The sequence below is a fragment of the Nannospalax galili genome, unplaced genomic scaffold (assembly GCF_000622305.1).
Source record: "Nannospalax galili isolate Female #2095 unplaced genomic scaffold, S.galili_v1.0 scaffold252, whole genome shotgun sequence".
NCBI classification, from domain to species: domain Eukaryota; kingdom Metazoa; phylum Chordata; class Mammalia; order Rodentia; family Spalacidae; genus Nannospalax; species Nannospalax galili.
Genome location: NW_008333886.1, coordinates 5,861,457 through 5,874,290, shown reverse-complemented (window position 1 = coordinate 5,874,290; position 12,834 = coordinate 5,861,457). Strand labels below are relative to the sequence as shown.

Below are 12,834 nucleotides of genomic sequence, written 5' to 3'. Positions count from 1 at the left end.
ACCATGGATTTTCTCTAGCACTGAGTTCAAGCTCATTGTTTTCATTTTCTGTGACTCCAGAGAACTTTCTTTATACTTCTGTTTTGACATTTATATATCTGTCTCATCTTACTAAATTTTGTGTAGACAGCCATTACTCTTATTTCCTGATTGTAAACAAAGGTCATTGTATTTCAATATGAGGTTTTCTTCTCTGCCTCTCCACACAATTTGCTCTCTAGATTCTATGTACGTATCAAGCAAACAATATTCAATGCATGCTCCATAAATATTTTTGAATAAATAAACAATCTCCCAAAGGGCTAAATGTTGTTCAAGAACAGGCACCTACCAAACTCACTTATATTTCTTACAGTGGCTAGGAAAAAAAAAAAAAAAAAAACCAGAGTAATAGAAACTGCTGTAGCTTGAATAAAATATTAGGCTTAGACTCTGGTCTCTTGGGTTACCACATCTTTAGGTAAACCTAGGGCAATTTGTCATTTCTTCATTCCAATAATATTTATCGAGTATCTTATGTATGCTACAACTTACTATAAACGAGATAAATCACATACATATCCAAGTGGAAGAAAACAACTCTATATGCTAATAAATTAATCTTCTTCCGAAGTTTTTCTCTATCCTCAGTGAAACAGGCAGATAATCAGTGGCTCCTCCATATACCTTACTTCAAGGATTCTGCGACAAAATTGAACTAGATACGATCTGAGAAGGAAGAAGAGGACAGTGTAGTGACAGTTACTGTTTCCTCCACTTTAAGTAAGTGCTTAGTCCCCCTCAAGCTACTTTTTCTGTCACCTTTGAGAACAACTAAAACTGTTTACTAACTGTTCTCTCCACCTTCCTCTTTCCCATCCATAAAATTCCTCTTCAGTACTAAGAGGCAACTTTCTTTAAAAAGCAATGATGCGAAATATAGAACCCAAATTCTTCTAATACCATGAAAACAGAAAGAGGACTGTGGGAAGAGCAAAGGGAGCAGTTGGCATTGAGTCAGGAACACAACAGGGGATGACAGTGAGGTGAATGTGATGACGGACATTATGTACATGTACGGAAACTTCATAATGGAAGCCATTCATGTGGACAATCAATATATGCTGATAAGAAAGGAAAAACAAGTTATCTAACAAAATCGATTATATTGGAAATTTTTTAAAGAAATGATCTTATTATATTATAATGCTACACAAAAACCTCAGTGATTTTAGACCACAGACGGTTCAGGGCAATGCTCAGACACTCAGCTTCATATTAAAGGAATCTTCCAGAAGCGATTGCCAGTGTCTTTCTGCAATCATTTCCACTGTTCTTCGTAAGAATTAGCTTTTGATTTTGGATGTCTGCACCTCTCTTCTCTTAATGTTTTTCTATCCATTTTATTCAAATTCTATGTCTAAAGGTTCAGTGGAAGGACCTTCATTCTATCTGACACTTTCCTTACATAGAAAGGTATGATGGCTTTGTGCTTTTTTTCCTCCTAAGTTTCTTTTCATGTTCTGGTCATTTATAAAAAGTATGTGTATCCAATTAGAGTATATTTAATAATTTGATAAGCATTTACTAAGCATTTACTGCCTAATATCCTAAAGACTCTAAAACATATCAGATACACAATTACTGCTCTTAAATTTTTGTTTAACGTCAATAAACTCCCAAATGAGATGTTCCTGAAATCAAAATAATCGTTTTGAAAAGATGATCACTTTAAAGAGATACGTAGGAATTGCAACAGACTGTTGTTTTCATATTTAAACTTCATTAAAAGAGATGGGACAGTTAATAGAAAATAGAACCAAATAAGAATCTCAGAAAATGTATTTAAAGTGATATAGAAATATTTATTCAATTTTGCCTAATTAAATTCATAGATGTACCTATAATTTCAAGATAGAAATTCATAAGTTGACATATGCTGATTAAATCCATGATCTGGAAAACTACAGTGTCAAAAGGTACTGAAGTAACAGTTACAGGGAAAATGGATGAAAGATAACAGAAAGGGGTCTCAGAAAATTGTTTCCAAGGCAGCACTTCATAATTTTGTGACATTTAATAAAAATTTGTGTGATTCTTTCCCCCTTTTCTTTCCTAAAGAAACAATTTAGAAGTTGACTGACACCATTTTGATGGGTCCATATTGACATTTCTTTACTTTAGATGTTTTCTAAAAATATACTTAGATCATCTCCAGTTATACAAGGAAGAAAAAGGTGATTATGTAGAGGCCATCATATTCTTGATGATAGACTCCAGAAAGAAAACACAAACAAACATCAATTTTAAATGCCTTTTGGAAAGAGTTAGAATAATAGCATTTACATAATTTGTTGGTAACCCTGGATTTTTTATTACTGAATTTCAATGTTCCCTCGAGGCAAAGCGGCAGCTACTTAAGAGATTCATTCGATAGTGGAATGTTTAATTTCTTTTTTTTCCTTTCCCACTGTGGGTAGGTCTAGTTGTCATTCTACCACCATGTACTGTGTTTTGAATTTTGAATTGGCTCATTGCTAAGAAGTTTTAAAGGATAATGATTCTATTCTGGCAGACTAAACAAATAAACCAATAGTAGCAACAACTAAATAGACACAAATAAATTATAAAATTATATGACATTATAACAGAGCAGTCCACTCAGACATCAGTTATCTTTGATAATAAAACCTGCCACCGCATAGTATAACGTCTGACTGATATCAAATGTCTAGAACGTCTACTTACCTGCCTATCCACTTCCGGGAGCAAAAGCAGGAGATATTGCTGAAAAGGCTGGGGTAAGGAAGCAAACGTATGTTTATTTATTAATGCCCTCAAGTTAGTGTTGACAAGAATAGATCCTGGGGTTTCTATGTCAATGTCCTCAGCTTTGGTCCATTTCAAGTGTCCTGTGATGAACAAGCAAGAGGTATGAATTTACTACAGAATGAGGAAAATGCCCACATGAACACATGTACATGTACATATCGAACATATATATTCCCCAATATTTAAATAATTTAAAAATTATTTTCAGAAAAGAAACCAGAAAAAAGTCCTGTTAATAAGGTTTTTGTCTGTCCTTAGTTATAGTTCAGTATCTATTTCACGTACTTATTTATTTGACTCAAAATAGCACCAGGTCCTAATAAAGAAGCATTTTACTTATGAACTTCTTTTTTGTTTGTTTTTGTGTTTCTCAAAGACAGAGTCTCATACTGTAGTTCAAGCATGCCTCGAACTCACTATGAACTCGAACTGGACTTGAACTTGTGAAGTCCTCATGTCTCAGTCTTCAAGTACAGAGAGCACAGGTTAATCATGAACTGTGAACTGATCAAAATTTTAGAGACATTTGGAAGCACAAATGAATAAAAATTCAAGTTCCATAAGAGTAAAATTTAATATTAACAACAGTGTTGTTAATTTAATTTCCTCTAGTGCTGGGCATTGAATCTGGTCTTAAGCATGCTCAGTGAGTGCCCTATTGCTAAGATTTTACCCCAGCTCAGGTCTGATGATTTTAATACGCAGGTGATGGCAATAACTATTGTGTCTTCCCATGTTTCAGGAAGTGCACTAAATATGGATTACTTCAGAAGATTCCTGCTCAAGGTAATTTTGAAGATGATAATTTAAGAAGCATATCCTGATAAAGATACTGGCAACAAGATCTGGAGGGCAACTGTACGTTTCCAGGTAACTCTACAATTCAAGGCACACCGGTGTGCAATGGAGTCTGCATACAGAGCTCATAATTGAAAATCACAACTGATGAGGAAACTATCCACCAGAAGGGGCAGTCAGCGGTATGCTGAACAGAAGAATGCCTACTGTACAGTACTTGAGCTAACAGAAGTATTGGACGAGGGTTATACAGAGTATGCCTTGAATCAGAGGTCAATGAATTACGGTCTTTGAACTCCTCCAGTCGAACGCCTGTTTCGCTAAAGAGAGTCCCGCTAGAATACAGGCGTTCCTGGTGGTGTTGATGCTGTCTCCCTCTACATTTGCAATACGATGCACAGTAGAAGGGCTGTGACACAGCAGCAGGACTGTGACACAGCTCAAACACACTGTAAGATCTCTACTATGTATTTGCTGGTCCTTAGCAGAAAAAATCATGTTGATCTTTGTTATAAATAATTAAGCATAAATGAAAGAATAAAAATAAGAAAAAAATAGTTGTTAACAATAAACAGATCTTCTAGAATAAAATTTCCTTTGTAGAAATTAAAAAAGAATTGAGTGCAAACAACAAAGGAAAGAATTATTAAATAATCACGATATAAAGTGAGCTGCATTGATGTATGTGTATAAAGATAAGTATTTAGACAGCAGTTTAAGACTAAGTCCACTCAGCAGAATAAGGTAATAGCCTCTTCTTTAGGGCCACAGTCTATCAGCCACTGACTGTCGGTGCACGTTCAGTACCAGCGTGAGTTCTACCTTGTGATGGAAGAGCTTAGATCTATTGGCAACTGAGGGAGGACGTATGTCAGTTTTCTTCAGAAATGTGACCCTCGATAGGCAGCCAATGGTCCAGTGTGTTGTTGCACACCCACACACACATTGGCAGCCCTAAGTGGATTTACTGAGTTCATAAAAGGGTGCATGAAGTTGAAAGGGAAAAGTGTAGTTAGGGGATATGGGAAGAGTTGGAGTACAGGGAGCATTTGATCAAAATACATTATATGTATGTGTGAAATTCTCAGACGAATGACAAAATAAACACAGGGTTATCCATCAATGATAGGTTTCCTAGTGGAAAAGGAAGGGACTGACAGGGCAACAAGACTTGAATAATTACTGGTTACATATTTTAATATAAGAGCTATTAACTAAAGCAACACACCAAATCTCAAGGAAGATATGTGCCCATACCTATTTCCATCTGAGTTGAAATCTAATTATCAGAACTAAAAAATGCTTTAAAACAATTTTTCACACGAAATAATTTTCACAAATGGCAATGAGATGAACAGAAGCTTTTTCTTTTTCAATTTTAAAAAATATTTTATTATTTCAATTTATGTGTATGAGTATATTGCCTATGTGTGTAAGTGTACCCACGTGGTACAAAGCCCATGGAGGTCAGAGGATGGTGTCAGATCCTCTGGAATTGGAGTTATGGATGGTTGTATGCCGCCATGTGGGTGCTGGGAATCAAACAAGGGTTCTCTGTAAGAGCATCTAGTGCTCTTAATCACTGAGCCATCTCTCCAGCCCCAAATGGAAACTTTATCAATAAATAACAGAAGAGAGTGCACTATCTTCAAAGGACCAAGATGAAGTAGATATCAATTCAGAATTCTGTTCGTCACTATGTCCTTTACAGTAGTAAGCCTCTCAGAACATTTTTTGTATCCAAAATGGGAATTCTATTCCTCAAAAAATCCTTCTGAAACAGCTACCACTGGGTGTTTTAAACAAATAAATTCCATCTGGGGGAAATCAAATAGTTGTAGAAACAATGTAAACCAAAAGACAAATAAATGTGAGTTGTTCTCTAGAAACATTAATTATAAAAAAAACAAAACAAAATAAAACACCAGTGACTAACAGGAGTTGAAACAAAGTGGAAATAAATTATGAAGAATAGAAGGTGTATCTAAAATGCGAATATTTATAAAACATTGGTATTGAGAGGAAGTGTTTTGTTAAAATTCCACAGGAAGCCTTGGAAGATTAGAAAAAGAATAATCATTTCCAAATAAATGGACAGAATGAAAATCTGACCAATTAAAAAGTGGACGTTAAGGAAGGTGAAATTAAAAAAAAAAAATTAAAATTAAGGCCGACGCAGTCTCAACAAACTAATGGAATTTTCATATTAGTTTTAGAATGTAAAATTCCAGTTATACACTACTTTCAAGAGATACTTAAAATAAGAATCACTCGGAAAGAATAAAAGTTAAGAGATACGCCAAATTTACCATGAAGAGATTAAAAACGACAAAATGGCAACTCCACACTGTTGACAAGGCCAAGATAAAACAAATCTTGACACATTGCTGGGAATGAGTCTGACCACTCCTTACAAGTGTATGAAATCATTCACCAGAAGCAAAATAATCCCCGGCCCTGCTGCTGTATAAACAGGACAGCCTCAAAAGGTAAAACGGAGAACTTAGGAATTGGCATTGCAATGGCAGAGTAGAAGGGAGCCTCGATACCCCTACTAAACATGGAAAGATGAAATTTTAAAAGTATTCTAAGAATACTTTATACTTTAACAAGTCACTAGTCTTCTTTTAAAAAATCTTTTAATTGAATTTTATGCATTTCATACAATGTATCTTAATGATATTTAGACCCCCCCCCATCTGTACCCCTTATAGGCTCCTCACTGGATTTCATGCATTCTGTCATATATGCTAAGGCCGATCGAGTCAAGTTTGTGGCCCCAGATGTCCTTTGCTGTGAGTCAATCCAGTGGTGTCTGGTCAGCCTATCTAGCATCACTCCCTTAAAGAAGACCTACTCTCCCTCACCCAGCAGTGATCAGCTGCCAACAGTCCCTCAGCTAACGTTGCAGCTTCTTACCATTTCCCCAAGTATCTACTTTTGATGTAATGAATTTGCCATAGGGCACCATGCTAAGCCATTAGATGCAAGCATTATGTTTATCACCCGAGGAAAGGAGAGCATCTCCCACCACTCTGCTCACATCTACCATATGTCTGGGCATTCTAACGTCTTGAAGCCATCAGAGAAAAATAATGCCAGTATTTGTAAAATGTTGCTCAACTGATTTAAAACTAAACTGCATATTTTAGAGTAGGAGAAATAGACAGAACGTGCAGGAGCTATGTGCTCAAAATTATAAATCAATTATAGAATAAAAAAAATCAAGAAAGGACTAAATAATATAAAAATAAGAGTAGATATTCATGCAGTAGGAAACAATAATGTTGACTACCAATAGATAAAGGTGTTTTTCTTTTAAAAAGCTAAGATAATGAAATTCAATTTTCCTGGGAAGAAACTGCATGAACATGAACAACAATGAGAAGCCCGGGCACAGGACAGGCTGTTGGGGAGAGAGTATTAAAGACAAATTTTAAAATGAGTAATATAATACTGTAATTTTTCCAGTGTCTGTGAAGACAGATAAACTATTTTTATTGTGTGTGTATGGGTATGAGGGGATGTGCATGTGTGTGAATGCACACGCACATGTGTATGCATCTGTATGGAGTCTTCTGCTGTTTTCCACCATGTATGTATGAGACAGGGTCTCTCACTGAACCTGGGGATCACCAATTGGTGATTCTTGGTGGCAATGAGCCCCCGTGATCCTTCTGGGAGTTGTGATCACAAACCTCTACACTCAGCTTTTTACATGGGTGTTGGAGATCAAACCGAGGTCCTCAAGCTTGCAAAAGAAGTACTTTACCTACTCAGTCATATCCCCAACCTCTAAAATATTTTAAGTTTGCAAATTTCCAAATTTAACTATGAAATAAAAAACATAAAATCAAGCTTTAAAAAATGTATCACTAGTGTTCCCTTCACAAACATGAAACACAAATTATAAATGGTTTTAGTAATTAACTTGATGTGGGTAGAGACCTTCACCTTTTGCTTGTATTTTCTTACTGTTTCATTCAGCAAACTCCAGAGAAAAGACAATTAATGGAGGAAGTTCAGCTGAGGTTATAAAGTCACACAGCCTTTATTTCCAAGGAAGGGTAGATAAAGCCAACGAGAGAGATTTATTTAAACTTACAAACACAAAAATGTATGCACTTTTTTTTAATCTATCATTTTTGAGTCAAGTTGGCAGGTACTGGTGTCTGTTTCATCAGTATCTACTTCTTTATCGAATTATTGGACTATTTCACAACTTACTCTATAGGGAGAAAAGAATAAAGAACAACGTTCTTTTTTCAGTAATAAATGCAGAGGCAAAATCTAGAGAAATGTTGAGAAATATAAAAAGGAATTTGCTTAATTTTTCTGACCTAGCCCAAATCTTCACCTATAAAAATACTGAAATAATTTATTGACTAGAACTGTAATTGTTGAGTAATGTTAGAAAGTTAAAACAGCAAAACTACAGAGGTATGTGCTATCTGACAAGCAGGAACTACGCCTCTGCCATTTAGTGTGGCTCAAACTCTAAGACTATTACAGAAAAAGCAGCACAGCGGCAGCAGCAGCTATCCAGTCACTCACGACTGGGCCACGAGAAGATCGATGTCCGAAATGCCCACCAAAGCAAAAATATGCTTTATCATCGTGACGACAGAACAGATGAACTCAATTTGCTGCTGCCGAGGATGTTAATTCCATTTTAATTATCCTCGCACACGTACTCTTAATTGGCTTAAGAACAATCCAATTATACGTGATTGTCTTATCTCATTAAAGCTGGAACAGCAATCTCCCTACAGTACCCAAAGAAGGAAGAACGTGCAGTCATTTTAGGGTAGGTTCCAGACACTCGGCCTAGAGGGCTGACATGCACCGAGACAGGAGAAGTGACAACAGCCAGGAGGCCACAGTCAGTCTGTGCCACACTCTTCATCATAAAAATCAGAGGAATTCTCAAATTAGGGTCAGCATAATCAATGCCGTGTGGTAAAGTGTACAGAGTTCTGGGATCACCCGTGTCACTTGAGAGCATCTGTTGATCAGAAGTAGTGTTGTGGCTTAAAGACAGTAAGAACAGAAAGTAGGCATAGGCGGTGTCAAATGTGAGACTGAGACAGAGACAGACCCAGTGAGCAGCTCAAGCACACATGCACAGATATGCACAGACACACACACACTCACACACACAGACAGATAGACAAAGAAATAGACAGGCACGCATGCATACATGGCAAACCAGGCAGAGGAGAGGAATTTCCCAAACAAATATAAACAGAGTTCAAAATCGATTCAAATGCACTACACCCAAAGAAACTAAAGTTGCAGAGCTCACAGGAGAAAAATTTTTCAAACAGGATGATCTTTGGAGGGTAAGTGCATCAGATGACAAAAATAAAATAATAAAAAATAATAGCAATAAGAGTAAGAATCAACTCAGCCTACTCAAACTCAGTGGAAATCAAACATGGGAAACTGAATTCAGTAAACAAAAGACCAGAGTGCAAGAACTATAAACATAACCAAACAATAGCATATAAATATAGAAACATAAAAGTAAGTGGGGTTATTCCTCTACCTTTTATAACATATTCCCCCAAGTTGAAATGAATAGCTAAAAATTAAACACTTCCACCTCAGTTTTTCATTTTTATTTAAATTTATTTAAATATGTGTGTATGTTGTGTGTGTGTATATGAATGTGTGTGTGTGTGTATATGAATGTGTGTGTGTGTGTGTCTGCATGTGTAGAGCATGGAGGACAAATTTTGGGACTCGGTTTTCTCCTTCTAACTTTGGGCTCCAGGCACTGTTCATCAGGCATGGCAGCAAGCACCTCTACCTTTTGGCCCATCTTGCTGGCCTAGCTTTTCATATTTTTAACAACTTTGGAGAGGTGTGAATATATCTTAGGGCAATGTTTAACAACTGGAGGGTTTTGGTTTTACTTCCTTTCCTTATTTATCCAAAATTTAAACTTAGTTCTTTAAACTGAAATAAAATTATGGTATGTATACTCTCTGCAAAATAGGTAGAAATTAAGAAATGTCAAATAATCTTTAGAAAACAACAAAGATAATTATTTTGAATAAGAGGATGAGGAATTGTTATCTAAATTTCATTTTTATTTTCCTGCAGGAATTTATTTTTTAAATTATGGATTTTTTTTTAAAGCAGCAAAGTTGTAATTCTTTACTAAAAGAAGATTAAACAAAAAAAAGTTGGAATGAATCCCAGAAGTTGGGCTCAATGAGGACATTATTAAAACTCCCTCAGCGACATCCATTAAAAGCTTGGATTTGTTTAGCAAGCACTTTTTAAACTCCTACTGTGGAACTGGGTATAAAAGTATAATTAAAAACTGGTTTAGGTCAATGACCCTGAAGTCAAGTAACTTACATTTTAGCTAGGGGAAAAATGTGAGGAATCAAGAAACACAAAACAAGAGAGAAAGGGGTTCAGAAAAGTGAAGGGGGTACTGAGGGCAGCTGATCCATTCCACAGCACAATGATGGTGCACACATATGATTTCCTCCTGCTGACACCCTTCAAAGGAAGCAGCACACAGGGACACTATCTGGGAGACAACGACTGTCCATCTTGGTCCACCAACTGTGGTAGCAACGTCCGACTGTGGGACCCTACTGTTAGTCTTGAACATGGTTGTGCATACGTGTCAATGGATGCTCATTCTATTTCTGCTAGGTTCTGCTGTGAACCTAAACCGTCTTCAAAAAATAACCTGTATTAATTAAAGAGAGAAATATAGAAGAAGGGATATGGGCTTGAGGGACCAAAGGACTTTTCTAAGTGACCACCAAGGCATTAGGATGACAATGTGTTAGATGTTCTCTACAGATTGCCTGGGTGAGGTTGAAATTGAGTTAATCCTTTGCTAAGAGCAGACATCAGAACAACTGAGTAGACGTGAACATGCTTTTCCACCCCCTTTGCGCCATGCCTATGGTTCAATCTCACTGGAGGAGGCACTCATATAGCAGCCCAGCATCAACTGTTACTGTCAAGGCCTGTGACAGCCAAACAGCACGTGCTGACATCATTAACATTTGTTTCTCTGTATATCAGAACCCTGTTTTCTAGGATGCTTGATTTAGAAATACGAAAGGGATCAACAAAGTTCTGTTTGTTTTGATTATAACATCACCAGGGAAATATCAGTTTAAACCATTACTTTTTTGAGCTGCACTGACTACACAGAGAAGGATCCACACCTTGGCCAAGAGTAACGTAACAAACAAGATGGCCACAGTAACAGAGGTGCTTCTCGTAATGAATGACAAGATCGTCATCAGTACCAAGATGACTAAGGGCTGTCAAAGTTAATCATAACTGTTTATTATTGTATTATGATCTTACTGCGTGCTTCACAGGGAAGGTGGGCACTTTGTCGGTCACTGGCTTCTATAGTGGAACCATCAGGAAAATGTTCATGGTTCAGTGTGTGTTTGACTAACTCATTAGATTCCAAGAAAAATATATACCAAGTGAAACCTGGACTTTGAACCTGTAATTTTACAAATTGAATCATTGCAAAATATCTACAGGAAGCAGTTAGGGGACAGTTAGAAGTGACTTTTATCCTAATAGGCAATTCTCATAAAGAGTGAAAATTTAGACTTATACCCTAAAGTCTAATTTTGACTGAATTTTGTTTCCACATTAATTTCTAAATTAGAAGAATCTTATGTTACTTGTTTTCATTCAACAGATTAGAACTTGGCTACCACTACCTCTAACAAAAGATAAGTAAAGTAAGTTCAAACTGGTCCTGAAACTCAATTGGGCATCTGAGTCAGGTGGGAGAGGTGGATGAGGGGGGAAGACTCTCAAGCTGACGGCTGAAGGCTGGGATCTGGGACCATACCTTCCCATGACTTCTGCAGGTACAGGTGGCTTTACAAAGATGTTCGTTTTTATCCAAGCAACTAAAAACTACCACAAATCCCCTTCATCCAGAATGACTGACTAGTCCATTCAGTAGACTTCATCCACTCACCCATGCATCCATCCAACATCCTCCCGGCACCTACTAAACAAGGGAGGTATAAGGCTAGAAGGACCACAGGGAAGGGCAGGACTGTCACTGTTCTGAAGGAGCAATGAAACTCAGCGAGAGCAGCAGGTCTTATAGATTACCAAATATTCCGATCCTAATTGAACATAAAAAAAAAATCTACCAACTGGACTGGAAAAATGGCTCAGCAGGTGCAGGAGCCTGCCACAATGCCCAGGGGACTCAGTTCAATCCCTGGGACCCACATGGTAGAAGAACAGAACTCTACACGTCGTTCTCTGACCTCCACCTTTGATGTGTCCACACACACACACACACACACACACACACACACACAATATATGAAAAAAAAATTTTTTTAAATCTGGAAGAGACACAGGTTGTTTGAAGACAGTTATGTGAAGATTCTTTCCTCCAGCCTTTTCCCATTTTAATTTATACTGTTGGGCATACATTAGAAGCTTAATAAGTATTGCTGACTTCATTTGCACAAACTAAGCCATTCTGTTCAGCTGGTTGCTAGATCAGTCAGTCACAGTTCCTCCCCAGTAATTACAGTTTATTTTTGACAGGTTTCTACCTTAACTGACTTATTTTAAATCTCACCACTTTCTCCCTTCAGTCTGATATAGATTGGCCAGGACAGCTCATAGCAGTTAATGCTCCTTCCATGTGTAACCAGGAACCTGCACTTTAACACTATGGCAGACTGACTCCTCACAGCATACAGAAGTAGGTTGCTTCTCAGTGATATCTATAGCTCTGGAATCTGCATTTGGATAATCTGCTAGATAATCCCCCATTCAGTTTTCTAGGATGAATGGTTGGGATTGTAGTTATACATGCCTTAGCTTGTGTCTTAGCTATTTGTTATTTATTTAATTATTTTTGAGACAAAGTCTCACTATGTAGCCCTGGGTAGACTGGAACTCACTATGTAGACCGGTTGACCTTGAACTCCCAAAGTCCACCTGTTTCTGCCTTCTGAGTGCTGGGACACCACATCCACCTTTGATTTATGAGACAGGGTGTTGCCATGTAGCCCTGGTTTGGCTTAGTTCTCACCAAGTAACCTGGGCTGTAACTGAATTAATAGCAGTCCTCTAGTCACAGACTCCTGCATGCTGAGATTACAGGACAGTGCCATCCTGTCAGGCTAGGACATTCTTTGTAACTAAGTGTCACTGATCTTTAAATCACATGTGTGTTTGGTCATGTGA

At 37.3% G+C, this 12,834-nt stretch overlaps 1 protein-coding gene across 1 annotated transcript in view; it reads right to left on the bottom strand.

The window, feature by feature from the left end:
• Asxl3 (ASXL transcriptional regulator 3) overlaps positions 1-12,834 on the bottom strand; it is a 166,939-nt gene that overhangs the window by 72,266 nt on the left and 81,839 nt on the right. Inside the window, 1 exon segment of the mRNA XM_008828849.1 lies at positions 2,728-2,891. Coding sequence (XP_008827071.1) covers positions 2,728-2,891 — 164 coding nt within the window.